Source organism: Xenopus laevis, chromosome 5L (genome assembly GCF_017654675.1).
Source record: "Xenopus laevis strain J_2021 chromosome 5L, Xenopus_laevis_v10.1, whole genome shotgun sequence".
In the NCBI taxonomy this organism is placed as follows: domain Eukaryota; kingdom Metazoa; phylum Chordata; class Amphibia; order Anura; family Pipidae; genus Xenopus; species Xenopus laevis.
Genome location: NC_054379.1, coordinates 28,265,749 through 28,289,196, shown reverse-complemented (window position 1 = coordinate 28,289,196; position 23,448 = coordinate 28,265,749). Strand labels below are relative to the sequence as shown.

Genomic DNA, 23,448 nt, shown 5'->3' with positions numbered 1-23,448 from the left:
TCCCAGCAGCATTTTTGTTTTTTGAGAAAAAGATTTGGGAATTCCATGACAACAGCACATACATGATAGGGAAACCTCTTTTCCTCTCTTTTCAGTGGCTTTCTTTTGTACCTGCGCAGTTTGTCTGGGCAGCAGATGATTAGACATAGATTATATTGTTATATATATTTCTACATGTTGAAATTACAACTCCACTGTCTCAAACATATAAATCATTGTTTTTTTTTTACAAAACACATCAGTTAAAAGTTCTGCTCCAGCTGAATTCTGCACTGAAATCCATTTTTTCAAAATAGAGTTTTTATATTTAATTTTGAAATCTGACATGGGGCCAGACACTTTTTCAGTTTCTCAGGTGCCCCCAGTCATGTGACTTGTGCTCTGATAAACTTCAATCACTCTTTACTGCTGTACTGCAAGTTGAAATGATATCACTCCCCTCCCTTCCCCCTAGCAGCCCATCAGCAGAACAATGGGAAAGTAACCAGATAACTGCTCCCTGACACAAGATAACAACTTAATGGTAGATGTGAGAATAGCACTCAATTGTAGAAATCCAAGTCCCACTGCGAGTCCTTCAATTACATTGAGTTGGAGAAATAATGGGTTATCGGAAGCCGTTCCATCATGGAGTGCTGGCTCATTCTGAAAGCACAGGATCAGGCAAAATGACCTTAGATGTCTGCCTACACACCAATATTACAACTATTGAAAAATATACTAATTCGTTCAAAAATTAGGGATGCACCGAGTTCAGGATTTGGCCTTTTTCAGCAGGATTTGGATTCGGGCGAATCCTTCTGTACGGCCAAACGGAATCGCGTGACTTTCTGTCACAAAACAAGGAAGTAAAAAATGTTTTCCCCTTCCCACCCCTAATTTGCATATGCAAATTAAGATTCTGTATGCGGCCCGAATCCTTCGTGAAGGATTCGGGGGTTGGCCGAATCCAAAATAGTGGATCAAAAATTAAAAAAACCTCAATGTGGGGAAAAAATCTTGAACCCCGTTAAATCACAGTCTACCCATCATTTTCAATGTCTGTCAAATCTTAAAAACTCCAATTGAAAAATAGCTTGAATTTTGCCAACACACTCCAATTGAATTTGACATGAACTCATCAGATTTTAGAGGCTGGTTTTTTTTATTCAAGCTATTGAGTTTCTTGTGCTTAATAAATCTTGAAAATTCAAGTTTCCGAGATTTAAATTTGTGCCCCCCAAACACTGTGGTAAAAAGTTAGATCTGCCCTATAGATGGGAATTTGTTTGACCCAAATGACCTCATAAAATTGCTTTGCAATGGACCTGCCTGGATATCATTAGCATGTGAGGAATTAATGAGATCTATTTTCCTGGCTGTCATATTATTCCCTTTTTAAAGGACAGAATATTGGCTTCACAACAGTCTTGTGTCACTGAACTTGATAAAACAGAGTGAATACAAATGAAAAATAATGGTTTATAAGTGAACTTTATTGGCTCAGTTTAGCACTTGGCCATCTTTATGGTTGTTATGGTTCCGAGACAGACAAGGTGTTTTATCAGTCGAAACCCTATTTATTCTTTTGCAGCATTGAGCAGGTGATTAGAATTGATGTACCTGAGCAGGGAACAAATACACCCTGAAATATATTGCTATCTTTTATACTCTCAAAATCCTCATAAAAGTTCATCTTTTCCTTATTCCCATTAACTTTCTTACTCTCCTGATCTTTTACTGACAGTTTCATTTTTATTTTACCATTTATGTGCTTGAGGTATTTATTTTACTCACTTTAGCAATAGTTTATTCGATATGGGTCTTCACTGACTGATAATTTTCTTTTGAAAGAATGGGTTACATTGTTTTAGGCGCTTTATTGGCATCCATGTTCGCGTCTTATTATGTTACTATAAAGCTTTATTTATTTATTCAAGGTTCTGAAGGTCAAATGAATTCTTTCAGCCTCTTACAGATGGGCATTTTTACCTACGTTCCCAAGCTTGTGTAAGAAGGCTTAGAGATACTTCTTTCAAAAAGAAGTTTTGAAAGAAATATATTGTTAAGCCATTTGCTCAAATAAAGCCCTGGGATAGCCAGTGTTCCTATTGATTAGGTAAATTGGATCATTAAGAGCTTGCTAATATGCAACATACACTTTATATTACTTTATATTTCAGGGGATCTGTCACCCGGACATAAAAAAGCCACATAATAAAAGTATTTTTCAAATTTACCAAGAAATCCAAACTCTTCATTTAATGAAAACATCCATACCCAGCTGTCAAGCATATATTGCCTTCCCCCAGCCTCTATGCCAGAGGCACGCCAATAAGATTCACTTTCCAGATTTCACTAACACAAAAGAATAGTATTTGGAAATACTGGTATTGGACCTATTATCCAAAATTCTTGCGACATGGGGTTTTCTGAGTAAAAGGGGTCTTCCTGAAATTTGGATTGTAATACTTTAAAAATGAAATAAACCCAGTTGGCTATTTTTTCTTCCAACAAGGTTTAATTATATCTAAGTTTGGATCAAGTACAAGGTTCTGTTTTATTATTACAGAGAAAAAGGAAATCATTTTAAAAATGTGAATTATTTTATTATAGTGGAGTCTATGGGAGATAACCTTTTGGTATTTCCTAGCTTTCCGGATAACAGGTCTCTGGATAGTGGATCCTATACCTATATTGGTAGGGGACATGTTATCCAGGATGCTCGGGACCTGGATTTTTCCGGATATCGAATCTTTCTGTAAGTTGAATCTTCATACCTTAAGTCTACTTGAAAATCATGTAAATATTCATAACCCCAATAGGCTGGTTTTGCTTCCAATAGATTAATTATATCTTAGCTGGGATCAAGTACAAGCTACTGTTTTATTATTACAGAGAAAAAGGAAATCATTTTTAAAAATGTTGATTGTATGGTAAAATTCAATCTATGGTAGACGGTCTTTCTGTAATTTGGGGGTTTCTGGATACTGGATACTATACCTGTATTCCTTAGGGTGGCAGGTCTCCTTTAAAACTCTGGTTCTAGTGAATTGCAACTTATACATGTGTGATCTTTCACTCGCACTTTCATCAGTTTGCACTGTGACCAAACCATGATCTCCGTTAAAAACATCCACTCAACTTGTTCTTTTTTTCTTCCCCAATGAATCTACTGTATAAAAATAATTATCCAGTAACATAGATTGTAGTAGTTGGAAGTTCTTGTTTGTTTGTTTTTATCATTTAAAACTAATTTGGCCCGATATAAGTCTGAATGGGTGATCCAAACTACTGGGTTGCCTAATCAGAAGAAGAAAAATAAATGAGCATTAAATATGCAATTAAAAACATTTGAATCTGTCACTTCTTCAGTTATGCCACATTGGCTACAGCCCCAGACTCACATTTTCTGCAGATCTTTTGTCTAGAGCTTAATAGGGGTCTCAAACTGATTAGATGCTAATTTTCCAGTGCAGCGATACATAAAACAGGTCATGAGATTAGGTTGAAAATGATCACACGCATTTGAAGATTTAGGGCAATGGCACACACGGAGAATTCCAGTCCTTGTAAATAAAGAAGCGGCACTGGGTTTCAAATTGCAAAAATTGTATTAGTAAAATCACATCACCATTGCGACGTTTTGGTCACAATGTCTGCCCTTTATCAAGTCATAGGCAGACAGAGCAGGGCAGACATTATTGTGCCCAAAACGTCGCAATTCTGATGTGATTTTTCTAATACACTTTTTGCAATTTGATCCAGAGTGCCGCTTCTTTATTTACAAGGACTGTTTCTACGATTGTGGGGTGATGCGGCACCCCTAATGAAGCAGAGCACGGGGACACTGATCGAGTGGTGAGTGTGCTGAAGCGTTCATTTGTACATATATATATATATAAAATTCTTACGTTGAGGCATATACCAAATCCTAATTTGCATATGCAAATTAGGGGTGGGAAGGGAAAACATTTTTTACTTCCTTGTTTTGTGCCAAAAAGTCACACGTTTTCCGTCGCCACCCATAATTTGCATATGCAAATTAAGATTCATATTCGTTATATCCCTCAACTTTAAAGTTTGTAAGAATTTTACAACAATCTATTATTGGTACAAAAGAGATTTTCAATTAACCCAATTACTGGGTTTAACCATGAGTAATTGGGCAAGACCTGGAAGTTTGTGGTGCCTAAAGTCATTTATTTTGGACACAATGTTTGGCATTCCCATGATATCACATTTTCTTCAAATTGTGTCCTCTGAGAAAATGTGTTATTGAATATAAACACCATACAGGAATGTTATTGTGGATAGAATTTTGTTTTCTCTGGTATATTGAAAAGTGTTAGAGAATTGCAGCAAAAAAAAGCAAGGAATCGGTCAGTGCAGGCGCAGTGGCTTAAAGGGGTGGTTCACCTTTAGTATGTTGTAGAATGGCCAGTTTTAAGCAACTTTTCAATTCGACTTCATTATTTATTTTATATATTTGCCTTTTTTTCCAGCTTTCAAACGGGGGTCACTGACTCCATCTAAAAAACAAATGCTCTGTAAGGCTACACATTTATTGTTACTTTTTATTACTCATCTTTCTATTCAGGCCTCTCCTTTTCATATTCCAGTCTCTTATTCAAATCAATGCATAGTTGCTAGGGTAATTTGGACCCTAACAACCAGATTGCTGAAATTGCAAACTGGAGAGCTACTGAATACAAAAAACTAAAGAACTCAAAACCCCCAAATTATAAAAAATGAATAATTGCAAATGGTCTCAGAATATCACAGAATATCACTCTAAACATCATACTGTAAGTTAATTTAAAGGTGAGCAACCCCTTTAAGACAGGGCTAGGCCCAAAACATATATGGGCAGATTTATCAAAGGTCAAATATCTAATTGATGTCATTTTTTTTACTCTAATAAATTTGAATATACTCAGAACTCGAATGGGAGGTTATTTAAGAAAAAATGTGAACGTCTAATATTCGATCAAATAGTCTTGACTCTAAAAAACAAATATGAATCGAATTGAATTTTCCCTCCGAAAAAAACTCGAATGTTAGGAAGGTTCAAGGGACCTCTGCCATTGATTTGTAAATAAACTTGGCAGGTTTCAGATGGCGAATATTCAAATTAAAACTGTTTCCATGGTCAAGGTGTGATAAATCTCACATTCTAATTGACATTTGAGTTGGGGGATTAAAATCTGAATGTGTGAATTTGACGCCAGAAAAAATTTGAATTCAAATTTACTATTAAACCCTTAATAAATCTGCCCCATAGTATGCCTTCACTGCTTTTATAAAGATTTGCGGTTAACTGATTCCTTGCTTTGTTGTTGCAGTATTTTAATATTTTGATGTGAGGTGTGACACAGACACCATCGAATTGAAAGCCAAATAAAGGTAGCCGAGGCTTAAAGCTTGCTTCATACTCTGCTGTTTATGATGCTGTTTTCCTGCAGCTCCAGATAAATTAACTTGAATTTTTTGCCCTTGTTTATTAGCGGTTGATTTCACGATCATTGGGAGTGAATCCAGATGATCTGTCTGATCCTGTCAGAATAAGCATCCCTCGCTATGTTCTTTGTGGACAAGGAAAAGATGAACATTATGAGTTTGAAATAAAGGTAAAGATAATATGTCTGTTCTGTGTGTATATGTATAAATAGTTACATAGTTAAATCTGGTTGAAAAAAGACAAAGTCCATCAAGTTCAACCCCATCCAAATGAAAACCCAGCATCCATACACACACCCCTCCATACCTTCACATAAATTATATACCCATACATATAGTAACTATAGAGTTTAGTATCACAGTAGCCTTTGATATTATGTCTGTCCAAGAAATCATCCAAGCCCCTCTTAAAGGCATTAACAGAATCAGCCATGACAACATCACCCAGCAGCGTATTCCACAACCTCACTGTCCTCACTGTGAAGAACCACCTACGTTGCTTCCAATGAAAGTTCTTTTCTTCTAGTCTAAAGGGGAGGCCTCTGGTGCGGTGATCCACTTTATGGGTAAAAAGGTCCCCTGCTATTTGTCTATAATGTCCTCTAATGTACTTGTAAAGTGTAATCATGTCCCCTCGCAAGCGCCTTTTTTCCTGAGAAAACAACCCCAACCTTGACAGTCTCCCCTCATAATTTAAGTCTTCCATCCCTCTAACCCAGTGATCCCCAACCAGTAGCTTGTGAGTAACATGTTGCTCTCCAATCCCTTGGATGTTGCTCCCAGTGGCCTCAAAGCAGGTGCTTATTTATGAATTCCAGGCTTGGAGGCAAGTTTTGGTTGTATAGAAACCAGGTGTACAGAGCCTCAGTGTAGGTTGACAATCCTCATAGGGGCTACCAAATGGCCAATCGCAGCACTTATTTGGCACCCCAAGAACATTTTTCATGCTTGTGTTGCTCTCCAACTCTTTTTACTTCTGAATGTTGCTCACAGCTTCAAAAGGTTGGGCATCCCTGCAACCTGTTTAGTTGCACTTAGTCTCTGCACTCTCTCCAGCTCATTTATATCCCTTTTAAGGACTGGAGTCAAAATCTGCACTGTATACTCCAGATGAGGCCTCACCAGGGACCTATAAAGAGGAAAAATTATGTTTCATCCCTTGAGTTAATTGCCTTTTTTATACAAGACAGAACTTTATTTGCTTTGGTGGCCACAGAATGACACTGCCCAGAATTAGACAACTTGTACAAAAACCCCAAGATCTTTCTCAGTTAAGGTAACGCACAACACAGTACCATTTAGGGGGTTATTTATCAAAGTTAGATTTTATCTCAACATTTTCTGCTACAAACTCTGATCAAATCCGCTCTGGTTTTTAAAGCATATTTTATTATTATTTTTCCCGAAAATTTGCTTTGCAGGAAAAAACTCCAATTTATTATGCTTTTTTGGTCCAAAACGCCAAAAATTATTTATTGAAATTTATTGCACGAAACCCAGAGCACATCAAAAAAATCATTGAGACTTCTCCCATTAACTTATATGCAACCTCGACAGGTCTGAGATGCCGGATTTTCTGATTCTGACTTTTTAAATAGCCCCCTTAGAGTATAACTTGCATTTATATTATTCTTGCCAAGTGCATAGCCTCATTATCCAGATTGCTGCCCAGATTTCCAACTTAGTATGTATGTTAAGATAGATAGATAGATAGCAGACAGATAAATAGATATAGTTTTAGAAACATTTTCACTTGTATTTAAAATAAAAGCTAAATAATACAAGGGTTATTTGGGACTAGCAGTGTGGAAAAGGTGAAGAAAATGCACTTTTTCCACACTACCTTCAAACTAGCCCCTTGAATGAAAAACTGCCTGTATTCGCAAGACTTGTATTCAAGAGGGGCAGGCTGGAGGAGGTTCATAGTCATACGGAAGGCACATAAACCTACCCCCCCCCTTGTCCTACTTGTCCCCTAAAGTGCGTTATTCTAAGCCCAGCAGAGGATTCACAGAGGTCTTGTGACAATCACTGTATGAATGGAAGGGCTTGTATTGGCTTTGGTTATGTTAAGAGTTTTACAAAAAATCAAACAAAAAAGTAAAAATACAAAAATATTTATTGGGACAAAAATTCTGACATGTTTCGTGCCTGTTTGGGAACTTATTTATAGGCATGGGTGCCTATTGCCTTAAAATTGTACATGTATTGCATGCACCCCAAAAAGGCTTTGTACAACTGACACACTGTTTATTGTTGCAGAATGCTTTTAAACAATGAAATGCTTCCATCAGTGTTAGACCACCTGGATTTTGCAGGAAAGGTATTCCTTTAATGTAACATATTATTGTGTCTTTTCAAAATACTGTTTCTTTTTTTTCATCTCTATTCAGATAACAGTCTTGGAAGAAACATGGACGGTGTTCAGACGCTACAGCCGTTTCAGAGAAATGCATAAAACATTCAGATTAAAATACCCAGAGGTGTGTAAGATTTGTCATGTAAATGTAGTTCAGAAATATTTGGATTATTAATTTTCAGTTCATTTGCTTCATGGCCAAGCTGGCATTGTGGTGTCATTCACTGAATTAGACATATTTGAGCTTGTCAGTATATGAAGCCCACAAGCCAAGACTTCATTCATGTAGGCAGCCATCTCAGGTCATTTTGCCTGGTCATGTGCTTTCAGAAAGAGCCAGCACTTTAGGATGGAACTGCTTTCTGGCAAGCTGTTGTTTCTCCTTCCCAATGTAACTGAATTTGTTGCAGTGGGACCTGGATTTTACAATTGAGTGCTGTTCTTAGATCTACCAGGGAGCTGTTATCTTGTGTTAAGGAGCTGTTATCTGGTTACTTTCCCATTGTTCTGTAGTTGGGCTGCTGGGGGGAAGGGAGGGGGATGATGATCACTGCAGTTAAGAGTGACTGAAGTTTATCAGAGCACAAGTCACATGACTGGGGGCTCCTGGGAAACTGTCAGTATGTCAAGCCCCATGTCAGATTTCAAAATTAAATATAAAAAAATCAGTTTGCTCTTTTAAGAAAGTGATTTCAGAGCAGAATGGGTCTGGCTGTTTTTTTGTATCTCCTGACGAAGATACCTGTGGGAGATCGAAACGTTGAGTGGAATAAAAACACAACTTACCTGCATTGAAAATAACCTGTGAGTGTCGCTCTTTTTCGCAAATATTCACCTACTTTGGCTGGCACCCAGGGCTTTACTGAGTCAACGGAGTGCACCTTTGGATTTCGAATATATATATATATATATATATATATATATATATATATATATATATATATATATAGTGCTACACAATATGTTAATATTTTAATGGATTCAACTGATGCATAATAATTTATCATTTGAAAAAAGAATTCTGAACAGATTAGATCAGTGATCCCCAGCCAGTGGCTCGGGAACAACATGTTCCTCACCACCCCATTGGATGTTTCTTCCAGTGGATCTTTCTGACGGATCTTTCTTTAATTTGGATTTTCATACCTTGAGTCTACTAGAAAATTAACAGGATTAATTATATCTTAGTTGGAATCGAGTACAAGCTACTGTTTTATTATTACAGAGAAAAAGGAAATATTTTTTTTAAAATTTATATTCTGTGGATAAAATAGAGTCTATGGGAGATGGTCATTCCATAATTCAGAGCTTTCTTGATAACAGGTTTCCGAATAACGTATCCCATACTTGTAGTCGGTTTAGTTAGATCAATGGGCTAATGGGATCTGTCTTCTAAAAAAAAAAAAAAAATCAGCTAGGTCTCTTGCAGAATTACTAATGTCTTTGTTGCAGTGCCAGTGCTTTTAGTTAAGTTTCTTTTTCAAGTCTCTGTTAGAAGAGGTTAGAAGTCCCATGCCACTTACATTTATACAAAGACTTTTAGAATTCATTGAACATGGGCAGCTTGCCTGTGAAAGTGTTTCCATTCTAAAGTACATTGTTAACAAGTGCTTTAAGTTATTTTGTTTTTAAGATGGCATGGTATCTAGTACCATCCAACATAGATTTAGGGGCCCATTTATTAAACCTCGAGTTTTTTTCATTGGAAAAAACTTAGAGCTTTATCATACCCCAAAGCTGCTAAAAATCCATATGTTAATATATTGCATCTTAAACCTGTCTAGATCATGTAGAAGCCAATGGCAGTTGTCCATAAATTGTTTCTTGACATTGTGATCTGCACTGGATAATCCAAAAAAAGTCTGGGTTTTCATGCAATAATTAGAAAAAGTCCAGTTTTCGAATTTAAAATTCTATAAGAGTTTTCGGAGCGTCAGTCATACTATGCAAATCGATTTTGACGACTGTCACTCCGATTTTTTTTCGAGAAAAAGTATTAATAAATGAGTTCAATTAGTGGAGGGGAGTTTGGTCGACTTTATTTTCATAAAAAAAGAGAGACATTCGAGTTTTAGTAAATCAGCCCCTAAGTGTGTGTGTGTTAGTTCTTGGAATCCAAGGACATAAAGGTTAAGCAATTTAACATTGTAACTACTGCACCGCAGCACATTAATCCCATATTTGCATAAATCATCACATAATTATATCTAATCTTAGAGAATATGCCTTGTCACTTTGCCTCAGGATTGTGTGCAGAATAGTTAAACAATAAAGTAGATTATGCTCTTTGGAGTTCTCTATGCTGCTATTTTGGCTACTTTTAGGGGGTTATTTATTAAAAGTCAAGTTGATTTTTACTTGAAAAAATCGAGTTTTCAATGGTATTTTTCATTCAAGTCTCGAATTTTTGGGTAAAAAAAAAACATATATTTTTTTCTAAACTCAAATTTTTCGAGATTAATTATACCCCGAAACTGGAAATAGCTTGAATGCAAAATTACTCCTGCTTAAACCTGTCGAGGTCATGTAGAAGCCAGTGGCAGAGGTCCCTTAAACCATTTGAATACGTTTGTAGCCTTCATGACATTTGGAGTTTTTTCAGTGGGTTTCGTTCGAAAACTCTATTAATTTGAGCGATTCAAGTTTTTGGGGTTTTCACCCTGACTACACTGATTCAAGTTTTTTTCCATTCAAGCTTTTTCATGAATTAGAAACCATTCGAGTTGTCAGTTTATTCAAAGTACAAAAAAACCTCACAAACCTCTAAAACTTGACCTTAAAGTGGACCCGTCACCCAGACATAAAAATCTGTATAATAAAAGTCATTTTCAAATTAAATATGAAATCCAATTTCTTTCTTTTTTTTATTAAAGCGTTCATAGCTGTTGTAAACTCATTTAAAAATATCAGCTGTCAATCAAATATTACCTGCCCCTCCTCTATGCCTTAAGCATAGAGGCGGGGCAAGCAATTACTTTCACTTTCCATTCAGCATTTCCTAGATGTCACTGCTCTCCCCACATTCCCCCATTTTCATAAACATTTAATTGTGTAGCCAGGGCATGGGGATGGACATAGTGTCCCCCATTCTGGTGCACAAACAAGATTCTGAGATGATGCAAGGCTTGTCTTAATAACAGTGTCCACAAAATGGCTCCTGCCTGCTTGCTATAATTATGAATTCCCAGACTGATGGAAACAAGATTCAAATAATTTATACACTGTAATTAAAGTTTATTTTGTTTGACTAATATGATAAAATAAGATTTGGAATAATTTTTTTGGGTGACGGGTCCACTTTAATAAATTACCTCCTTAAAGTTATGTGAAACAGAATTCTGTTTAGAACCTTCTCTTATTCTTGTGGAGGCAATACCTTGAGTATCCAGTTATGTTGCATGTTCTTCTCTGTATACAGGAAGCTCAGGTTGAAGATCTTTGTCTGTACCCTGTCAGCGTTTATGACAATCCAATGATATTTGTGATATATATAAAGGGCAGGATTGACAAATCAGCTGTCTCTTTTACTGCAGCCAGTGACATGTTTGTTATATGATGCAGTGATCTGTATCTAGCTCAGTCGTGACCCTTAACATTTCCTTATAATACGCGTGAGATTTTATTCTGGTGAAAAGAGGCTGCTGACAGCTGAGATGAAAAGTGACTGTATGTTCATATTCTAAATCATGAATAAGGATGAAACGGTTTATCATCATGAAAAATTAGTGACTCACACACTCAACCTTTAAGCTGCCATTCTTAAAAGACTGATGACTATGAAAGCATATCAAATTCCTATCAGGAAGGAACAGTCCCCCCCCCCACCACCACCTTCAAAAGGTTAATGATTTTTTTTCCTGTGCAGCATTATAACACTTTAGTATTAGACCAAGTTTTACCCATGCAAAATAAGCGCTCTTATGGAGGTTTCTAATAATAGGTAAGATACCAGAGAACAGGTCACCTCAAGGTCCCAGCAGTAACATTGTCAACCAGCATCTGCTCATAGGCAAATGTATTGAGCATGTTACCCACAGACCTACCTCACTGTACTCCACTATAAACAGATCATCCCTGAGAAAGCATTTTCTTATTATGTCACAGAATAATAAAGTTTCACCATTTGATTTTCCCAAAACAGAATGGTAAAGGTATGGCCGCAGACACTAATGTTAAAGGGTTCACAATTCCAGCAATATCGCTCTGGTAGAACCTTATCAATCAAACAGTGATCCTTTTATTGAAAAATTGCACTACATGTTTTGGCTCAACGATCCTTCCTCTTATAATATCCGTAATAAAACAACCATTTTATAGCCAATATAAAACCAACAAGTGTGTCAGCTCCTCTGTGTGGCCAGACACATTGCAATACATTGTTAGAAAACCATGCTGCCATCAAGTGAACTTCTCCGAGATCACAAATTTCTTGTCTTATCATCAGTGGCGTAACTATAGAGGAAGCAGGGGGGCCCGGACTGTGGGTTCTGCTTCCTAATATAGCTAATAAAAATACCCTCTTCCCTAGCCACTCTCTTACCTGTGATGCAAGTCGTAGCGGGGAGTGGGTGGAGTCAGGGTGGGCATTGGTGGGGCGGAGTTGAGTCATGGGCGGGCAGAGGTGGGATGTGGGCTGGGTGGGGACAGGATGGGAAGTCACTTGCACTGGTGTGTTTGTGCTAAAAAAAAATGCTTCCCTACGGGTTAGTGATGTGTGGGCCGGCCCAATACCCGCAGGACCCAGGGGTTCGGGCCGACCTCGTACCACCATTTGTGGACGGGTCTGGGTCGAGCTCTTCCTCCTGCTCTCCCCAGCCACCATCTAAACTGCCGGCTTCCGATTTTATAGCTGTGCGCCTGCTCGTCCCCCTTTTGTAATGTCATCGAAGGGGCGGCACGGGTCTATAAAAGGAACCCGGAAGTCAGTCGTGGATGGGCGCGAGTGTTTTGGCCTCCTTTGGGTTGAAATTAGTGATGGATCTTTTATGTTCACGATCCTTACTCTCACTTTCCTAGAAGTTTTTTGGACAATTCCTAGCAAAACAACAAACATTTGAAAGCCTCTAAAAGTCCAAATTGATTTAAAGTGGTCCAATAGGATCAACGCAGCTCCCACTGACTTCTATAGGACCTCTACAACTTTACCTGGGGACATTTTGTATTAGTAGTTTTTGTGGTTTTTACATTGAATACATTTTAAATTGTTAGAACTTTAAAAAAAAACAAAACAGGAAACCACGAATTTGTAGAGATTTGTGGACAAAAACAAAATTCGATGGTAGGTAAATGGGCCCCCTTAATTTTTAAATCATGTTTTAGCAAAATAATGGTATGGAAATCAAATTACAGAAAGATCCCTTATCTAGAAAGCCCTAAGTCCCGAGCATTCTGGATAACAGATCCCATACCTCTATCAATTAAAATGAGCCAACTGGCAATGCTGAGCTAGTTGCCAAGCAGAGATCATACTCTTTGGTCTTTGCCTTTGACTAGCATTGACCTCAACTTGCATTTTGTGACTCTGTCCTTGATCTGTTATCAAGATTAGCACTTTTTTGAACTTCACACTAAAGTTTCTCAAGCTCGGCATATTGCTAAATGGTTTTTACATCTTTAATTTAATATTATCCAAATAATCCACATTGTTTTTAAAATAATTCTCCGTAATAATAAAACAGTACCCTGTACTTGATCCCAACTAAGATATAATTAATCCTTATTGGAAGCAAATCCATCTTATTTGGTTTATTTGATGTTTACACGATTTTCAGGTTCCATACCTGTACATGTTCAGACACTTCTTTTTAGAATATACATATTGAAAACACAAATTCCTCTTACGTTTTAGATTTGCTGGAAGTTTTATTTTTGAAAATTTGAGGTTTTTTATGTATTTCCTATGCAGAGGTTTGGGGGAGTTACTTTTGTCAAGTCTTCAAACGGTAAAACCAGGCAAAGCTCCTTCTTTCATTTCTAAGAAGAAAGCAAAGCCAGACATTTCCTACGGCTGTAGACGAAGCCTGCTTCACTTTATTCTTTTAGCTACATTTGAACTCCCTGTCAAGAAACAGGCGACAAAAGTCATGTAATCCATTGCAGCCTTGAAGGTGAAGTAATTAACTTAATATAAGATGGCATCGCTTTCCCAATAAAAGTGACATAGGAATTATTCTTGGTATTTCAAGTCATCTTTTTACCAATATTTTCCTTTTTAATGAGATAGTGAATCTAACACAGAAAAACTGGTTATGTAGACAAAGACAAGGAACTCATAGCTTATGATACCATTATAGCTAAGAAATTCTCTCTACTTTTTTTTTTTTTACTTTTTTTTCCTCCTTTTTATTTTCACTTTGAATCATATTGTCAGGTGAACTTTAATGCTGAATAACATTTTCACAAAATGATACAGGATCTGGCTGAAATTGTATCCGGCATAAAATATATTCACCGATAAATTGCCGTAAGCAAATATCTCGACATTCTTGAAAATAATAATAAAAAAGAGTAAAGCTTTGTCTATTGCCCCAAAACAGAAAAGTAGATATTACTTCCCTTTTTTTTTACTTTGTAATGTGTTTTAAAAAAATATTTAGCACTACAAATAGTGAAAAAAAGAACATTAATACATCGGCCATGTAATCTCTAGTAACACCCCGTATTTCATTCATGTCTTTAGTGTCAGGGCACATTATCAGATTTGGGGAGATTAGTCACCCAGCATCAAATCTCCTCTTCTTCAGGGCGACTAATCTCCCCGATTTGCCTCCCACCAGCTAGATTGTAAATCCCCGGCGGGATGGCACTCGGAGCACTACGTTTTCCGAAGTCACGCGGAAACTTCGGGCGACTTCAGAAAACGAATTGCTCCGAGTGCCATCCCGCCGGTGATTTACATTCTTTTAGGTGGAAGGCAAATCGGGGAGATTAGTCGCCTTGAAGAAGAGGAGATTTGATACTGGGCGAATAATCTCCCAGAATCTGAGTGTGTGCCCTGACGCTTACAGCTTTTCCTTTGTAGTGAACCAATTAGCTGCCATATTTATAGGCCAGATTATATGAAAGTGATGATATGGATTCCTATCATAATAAATGATAGTACAGTTATGGTATCCGGAAACGCGTTATCCAGAAAGCTCCGAAAGGCAATTTCCCATAGACTCGATTTAATCCAAATAATCCAATTTTTCTCTGTAATAATAAAACAGTAGCTTGTACTTGATCCCAACTAAGATATAATTAATCCTTATTGGAAACAAAACCAGCCTATTGGGTTTATATAATGTTTAAATGATTTTCTAGTAGTTTTAGGGTATTATTTAATAACATATACTATATTTTACTATTAATTCCAAATTTTTAGTGGGAAAAAACTTATTAGAATTTATTTAACCCCAAGGGTCGAAAAAGTCTGAATTAAAAAGTACTCCAATTCATACCTGCCGAGTTCATGTAGAAGTCAATGGGAGAAGTCCTGAAGATATCCTGAACTGCACTGGGTTTCGTGCAATAATCCTAAAATTTTGTGGTTTTTGGGCAAAAATCTGAGTTTTAAGGGAAATCTGAAAAATTTGTACGATATTTTTTTTCCACTATTTTTTAGAATTTTTCCTGAACAGGAAATTCTCGGGAAAATGTATTGATAAATAAGGGGAAAAATATATGCTGATTTGGTCAGAGTATTCAGTACCAGGATCTTTTTATCCATGTCACAAGAAAAACGGTTACAGAGTTAACCTGTAAAATAATGTACAGGTATGGAAACTGTTCTCCAGAATGCTCAGAACCTCAGGTTTTTCAGATGTGGTCTATTTCGTAAGAATAACATGCCTTTCTCTCTCCATTTAGTTTTATTTAGTTTCTCTGTTACACACAGCTGAACTGCAGCTCTTTTAAAGACTTCCCCTAAGTTCTCCTCTCTTGGACTATGAAGACCTCAAAGAGTTGCCTACTGGGCATGCTCACTGCCTCTGGTCCAATTTAAATCAATCAGGCATGGGCCTCTTAGACGCCTCTTTGAGGTCTTCATAGTTAGAGAGAGGAAAGCTACAGGGGCCTGAGCATTACGCTAAACTAGGAAGTTGCTAAAAGAGCTGCAGTTCAGCTGCTTGTATCAGAGAAATGAAATGAAACTAAATGCAGGGAGAAAGGCATGTTTTTCTGGGGCTATTTAGAGTAATTTAGGGGATTTTAAAAGCAAAGGCTTACTTATCCTTTAGGTATATGACTTGTGTTCTGTTAGTAGTGTTGAGTAGTGATGCATACCTCTAACATATTTGAAGATTTCATTAGCAGTTCATATTTTATGGACAAAAGGTGTGGGATGGGTGAATTTGACCCGTTTCGCCAAATATTTGCCAAAATCGATTAAAGTCTGTGGGTGACACATTTTTTTGGCCGCATATCATTTTTTTTCTCCCAATGGACTCTATGAGCGTCATTTCTGCTGCGAAACATTTGCTCATCTCTAGTTACAGGTGCTTCTTTGTTTTATTTTTATAATTATTATGTGAGACATTTTCTGGTATTCATTTTATTTGTTCTGGATTAGGAACCCGTTACAAATGCATTTAAATGACTTCAAGCTCTTTAGTCTCAAACATTCACTTTCTCCCCTTTCTCTTTTGTTCCCTTTGTTCTTTTACAAGTACATGAAATGCACCCTCGCTTCATCATTAGATGACAATTGACATGAAAAATTTTATTTCCGCACGTGTAGAAATACTAAGATTTAAATCAGATTATCATCAGCTTTGTGAAATATAAAAAATAGAAGTTATTAACTTGTATATGCTGCATAAAAAAAAACCTTTGATTTGCCAGTTGTTGTACATTTTGCGATAGTTACTGCTCACTAAACAACCAATTTAGGAGTTAGAAATGTACTTTCTGAACTGGAAAATAACTGTATGAATGCATGTGATTTGCATGGGGAGCAAATATTTGGATAGTTAAAGGGATACTGTCATGGGAAAAACAAAATTCAAATGAATCAGTTAATAGTGCTGCTCCAGCAAAATTCTGCACTGAAATCCATTTCTCAAAAGAGCAAACAGATTTTTTTATATTCAGTTTTAAAATCTGGCATGGGGCTAGACATTTTGTCAATTTCCCAGCTGCCCCCAGTCATGGCGTTCGATTACATTCTGACAAAACTCAAAACTTCAAAACATTCTGGTTTGATAAATTGTAAGATGGATTTGTTTGTTGGGAATTCTTCTGCATTCTGTTTGTTTGATAGATAATATGATTTCTATTAACATCTTCAAATGGTTCAAGGACCATTGACTTCTACATAACCTCCACAGGTTTTAGTGTAATTTCGGATTTTAAAAATTCAAGTTTTTTTTTTTCTTAAACCTGATATTGATTTTTGAGGGTATTAATAAAATACCATCAAAAACTCGAATCACAAATCGACCTTTGATAATTAACCCCCTTATTGTTATTGCTACTTTTTATTAATCACCTTTCTATTGGGGCATTCTCCTATTCATAATCCAGTCTCATATTTAAATCAATGCATGGTTGCTAGGGTTATTTGGACCCTAGCAACCACATTGCTGAAAAAAAGCTAAACAACTCAACTCAACAGATTTATCAAAGGTCAAATTCAAAAAGACCAACCGAGGAGGTTTTTTGGGGTCGAAGTGGGCCAAATTCGCTCTACTTCGAATGGTACGATCTGACTTCAATCGTACTTTGATTCAAATTTTTTTAACTTCGACTTTCGATCTCCTCAACTCCCCCAATTGCCTCCATACAGGTTCTAGGAGGTCCCCCATAGGTTAAAACAGCACTTCGGCAGCTTTTACGTGGCGAATGGTCGAAGTTTTAAAGAGACAGTACTTTAAAAAAAATGTGAAGGTCGAGGTGAAGTTTCGAATTGAAAAACTTAGAATTTCGAGCTATTTTTTGTGTACAACTTCGATTCGAATTTGAAAAAACGTCAAAATTCGAATCAAAGTTGTACACAAAAAATAGCTCGAAATTCTAAGTTTTTCAATTCGAAATTTCACCTCGACCTTTGATTAATCTGCCCCTATGTTTTGTGCTTCTGTACCAGCCCAAGGCAACCACAGTCCTTTAGCAGTAAAGATCTGTGTCTCCAAAGATGCCCCAGTAGCTCCCCATCTTCTTTTCTGCTGATTCACTGCACATGCTCCCCTGCTGCTGTCACTTACTGAGCTTAGGGACCCACTCACAATATACAGTACACATAGAATAGAAATGTCACAATATAAGGCTGATTAGTAATTAATACAGATAATTACTACGTGGCAGCACAGAAACCAGTGCAACTAGCATCAGAATTTAATAATCAGCCCTGTAGCATCAGCTTATATTACAGACCAACCTCATTTTCTGCTTGATAATTAGTGACGACCCCTAAGCTTAGCTTCTCAACAGCTGCTCAGAGCCCACTGAGCATGTGAGTGTCACAGACACTTTCCAAGATGGTGACCCCCTGTGACAAGTTTGAAGTCCTGGATCATTTCTGCTATTGACAAGCTGAAACTTTAGGCTGGTGCAATAAGTTCCGTACATAAAATATGGCATTTTTAGCCATATTCATTTTTAGGGTTTATTTCTCTTTAAAAAAAATTGGTTTTCTTTTAATCGATTTGCTTGATTTAAAAAACTTGAAAAACCTCAAATCGCTTAAAAAAACTAATACAGGTATGGGACCTATTATCTAGAATGTTTAGGACCTGGGGCTTTCCGGATAACTGGTCTTTCCGTAATTTGGATCTTCATACATTGTCTACTAGAAAATCATGTAAACATTAAATCAACCCAATAGGCTGGTTTTGCTTCCAATAAGGATTAATTATATCTTAGTTGGGATCAAGTACAAGCTACTGTTTTATTATTACAGAGAAAAAGGAAATCATTTTTAAAAAATTTGGATTATTTCATTATAATGGTGTCTATGGGAGACAGCCTTTCCGTAATTTGGAACTTTCTGGATAACGGGTTTCCAGATAACTGATCCCATACCTGTACTCTAATGTCCTGCAATGCACCGTTTATTTCTTCTCAAATGGTAGCAAGTGTTGCCAACTGATTCATTGATTCTTTGTCTTTTGCAGCTAATTGCCTTAGTTTTTCCCCCAAAGAAGCTCTTTGGAAACAAAGATGAACGAGTTATTGCAGAGCGTAGAACTCACTTAGAGGTAAGCCTTGGCGAAAATGTTTCACGTAACTATTCTGGTGGTTATATAGATGGCATAATCCTAAAATTGTAATTTTAGCTCTTCCCTGATTCCAACAGCATTTAACAATGAGTGTGGCACTCTGATTTACTGTAACAAAGTGAAGGAAAGAGATTCTGTAAACTCACTCACCACGTACAACGTTCTGTATCTCAAAGTAATTCATGCACATTAATCTCCCTTAGAGGCCATTTATTAATGCTTGAGTTCTAAAAACCATATATGATTTAGACCAGTGATTCTCGACCGGTAGATCCATGTTGCTCACCAACCCCTTGGATGTTTCTCCCAGTGGCCTCAAAGCAGGTGCTTATTTTTTTAATTCCTGGTATAAAGACAAGTTTTGGTTGCACAAAAACCAGGTGTACTGCCAAACAGAGTCTCCTATAGGCTGCCAACCCACTTAGGACCTACCAAATAGCCAATCACAGCCCTTAATTGACATCCCCAAGGACTGTTTTCATGTTTGTGTTGCTCCCCAACTCTTTTTTACATCTGAATGTGGCTCAGGGGTAAAAAAAAGGTTGGGGACCCCTGATAATGTGATGTTATTGCAGGTACATTGTGTTTATGAAAGCTTCCCTGCTAAATGCATTGCAATTAGACACACCTTAGTCCAAAGTTCTGCAATTTGTGAGATTTATACAAAACCTAAAATGATCAAAAGTTATGCTTGATAAGCTCCACAAACGGATGTTTTGGGGCTAATTGTGGGGTTGTTCCTCTGAAAATCTTTACTCCTCAAATGTCTTGAAAATACATAAAAAGCTGTGATTCATGATGATTATTACGATTATATTCTGTAAACATTTAGTGGGTTATTTTTCAAAGTCTGAATATTTTCTGCTACAAACTCCGATCAAATCCGCTCGGGTTTTTACTCATATTTGTTATTACATTTTCCCGAAAATTTGCTTTGCTGGGAAAAAAAAATCAGATTTTCAAGATTTTTTCGGAATTTTCATCCGATGTTAACGATTTTTTTTTGATTTTTCACCTTAAAACTTCGGGGTATTGCACGAAACCCAGTGCACATCAAAATATCATTGGGACTTCTCCAATTGACTTATCTGCAACCTCGACAGGTCTGAGATTGCGGATTTTCTGATTCTGACTTTTCGATCCTCGGGGTTTAACAAACTCCGATTTTATTAAAAAAAATAACCCCCTTTATAGAATGGCCTATTCTTAATGACTTTTCAATTATTTTTTTTATTTTTTTTAGCTTTTTAATTCGTTTGTAATAATTTGACTTCCTCTTCTGACTTTTTGCAGCTTTCAAATGGGAGTCACTGACCCAGCAGGAAAAAACTTTTGCTCTGTGCTACAATTTTATTTTTGTTACTTTTTATTACTTATCTTTCTATTTAGGCCTTCCTGTATTCATATTCCTGCTTTTGCAGGCCTGGATTTGTTATAAGGCCACCAAGACCCGGGCAGAATAGCACTCTCTACATAATACTAAAAGTTAATTTACAGGTGAACAACCCCTTTTATGAATAATAGATTTGCAGAAAATCGAAATTCTGGTTATTATAATCTAATTTTCTGCTTTATTTTTACTTCATGTTCCCTTTTTGGGGTTTAACGTGTTTAAGTGAGTCGCTCAAACTAGCAATAGCAACTCCCAGTAATATATTGATAAATGTAACTGCTATCACCTTGGAAGAGGGTGTTAAAGGGGTTGTTCACCTTTGCGTTAACTTTTGGTATGATGTCGAGAATTATATTCTGAGACAATTTGCAATTGATTTTCATTTTTTATTATTAATGTTATTTAGCTTTTTATTCAGCCGTTCTCTTGTTTATTTCAGCAATCTTGGTAAGGTCCGAATTCCCGTAGTAACCATGCACTGATTTGAATAAGAGACTGGGCTATAAATAGGAGAGGTCTAAATCGAAAGATGAGTAATAAAAATCAGCAATATCAATACATTTGTAGTGTTTGGTGTTTAGATGGGGTCAGTGACCCCCATTTGAAATCTGGAAAGAGCCAGAAGAAAAACAAATGAAGACCAATAGAAATGTTGTCTCAAAACTGGCCATTCTATAACATGCTGAAAGTTAACTTGAAGGTGAACCACCCCTTTAATACTTTTATTTTAGTAATTCGTAAATTTCTGTTTAAAGGAAAACTATACCCCTCAAACAATGTAGGTCTCTATAAATATATAATGCATAAAACAGCTCATATGTAAAATCCTGCTTCATGTAAATAAAACATTTTCATAATAATATACTTTTTCAGTAGTATGTACCATTGGGTAATCATAAATAGAAAATTGCCATTTTAAAAAATAAGGGCCGCCCCCTGGGATCGTAGGATTCACGGTGCACACAAACAAACCATACATGTTAGGTCACATGAGCCAATTAACAGACAGAGTTCTGTCTTTTGCTTCCACACTTCTTCCTGTTACAGTTAGAGCTGTAGTATTTCTGGTCAGATGATCTCTGAGGCAGCACACATCACAAATGGTGGTTCAAGGCAAGAGATGTAAAAGGGAAATATATCGATATATATATATCGATATGAAAAGATTCTTTAATATGCCACTTAATTTGATATAAACTGTTGCTCAAGTATTCATTTTGGGGGTATAGTTTTCCTTTAAGGAATCAAGCCGAGCCTGTTACAATTAAGATGTCAGGGCAGAGCTAAAAGGTGAAACCTTGTATTAATTCACAAGTAGATGTAAAGATTGTAATTTGGTTTAGCGTTCGCTTTGTTTGATTAAATCTGACATTCAGCTAATCAGACAGGAGTTCTGCTGATTAATGCTTGCTAATAAAAACCAGTTTGAGGCAAAGGTTGTAATACAGAGGCGCTACAGTTATTCTTCGCACACACTGTGAAATCTGAGTCTGGTTATTTTGTAGAGACTTAATGCCTTCGAGATTCGAATTGAGACAGAATGGCAGGCTAGTTGTAAAACTGAGCTTTGTTAATGATGGCGACGATGGTACAATACTGCGCCCCGGACGCCTTTATCAAATGTCATTTAGTGATTAATCAACAGGCATTTATATTTCATGTTCAAACTGTCATTTATTACATACATTTTACAACCAAATTTTTTTTTTCCCCCAAGATCCTTTTTCTTTCGCCCACATAATCCTCCTCACCATAAATGTAGATGGGCAGGGACATGCTGCTGGGTACAGTGGGGAATGTATGTTTGCTTATAGTACTTTATATATTTCTGTTAGTTATAGGATCCGTTATGCGGAAACCCGTTATCCAGAAAGCTCCGAATTGCAGAAACGCTGTCTCCCATAGACTCCATTTTATCCAAAAAATCCAAATTTGTAAAAACGATTTCCTTTTTCTCTGTAATAATAAAACAGTAACTTGTACTTGATCCAAACTAAGATATAATTAATCCTTCTTGGAAGCAGAACCAGCCTATTGGGTTTATTTAATGTTTACATGATTTTTTAGTAGACTTAAGGTACAAAGATCCAAATTACGGAAAGATATGTAATCCGGAAAACCCCAGGTCCCAAGCATTCTGGATAACATGTCCCATACCCGTATATTGATAGATTAAGCAATTAAAGTAGTGGAATACATTTACATTATTACGGAGAAAAAGAAAATAATTTTTTTTAAAAATCTGAATTATGTGATTATAGTGGAGTCTATCTATTTCCGTAATTCAGGACTTTCTGGATAACAAGGTTTCCGGATAACTGATCCCATACCTGTATGGGATTCGTTAGCCGGAAAGCTGTTCCGAATTACAGAAAGGCCATCTCCCATAGACTCCATTTTATCCAAATTTGTAAAAATGATTTCCTTTTTCTCTGTAATAATAAAACAGTAGCCTGTACTTAATCCCAACTAAGATATAATGAATCCTTATTGGAAGCAAAACCAGCCTATTGGGTTTATTTAATGTTTACATGATTTTCTAGTAGATTTAAGGTACAAAGATCCAAATTACGGAAAGATATGTAATCCGGAAAACCCCACGTCCCAAGCATTCTGGATAACATGTCCCATACCTGTATATTGATAGATTAAGCAATTAAAGTAGTGGAATACATTGCAGAGATTAGAGAATGCTTGGAGTTTCCTGAATTAAAGGAAGTTTTATGTAATTTGGATGTCCATACCTTAAAGGAGAAGGAAAGTCGTTTCACACTTGGGGATGCCAAGAAGATCTCTCTGTGGTGCTGGCTGGATTAACCCCGGGCCATTGCAGTTTTCTGCTGATAGGAGCACCGGCCGGGGTTTCAGGTAAGTAAATACAATCACTTGGGGGTGCCTAACATTTGTCACCAAAGTGTGAAACGACTTTCCTTTAAGTCTACTTATAAAACAATTTAATAAAGCCAATAGGATTAGTTTACCACCAATATGGATTCATGCAGTTGAGTTACCATCAAGCTGGCCTGCACATCACTAGTGCATTCCCCATCTTCACTGTC

At 36.7% G+C, this 23,448-nt stretch overlaps 1 protein-coding gene across 2 annotated transcripts in view; it reads left to right on the top strand.

Annotated features, from left to right (window-relative positions):
• The window catches only part of LOC108716574 (kinesin-like protein KIF16B), a 163,066-nt gene that overhangs the window by 127,610 nt on the left and 12,008 nt on the right, over positions 1-23,448 (top strand). For both annotated transcript variants that reach the window (XM_018262802.2, XM_041562627.1), the window contains 3 exons: positions 5,487-5,609; positions 7,833-7,922; positions 18,892-18,975. In XM_018262802.2, coding sequence (XP_018118291.1) covers positions 5,487-5,609; positions 7,833-7,922; positions 18,892-18,975 — 297 coding nt within the window. The remainder of the gene's footprint in view (positions 1-5,486; positions 5,610-7,832; positions 7,923-18,891; positions 18,976-23,448) is intronic.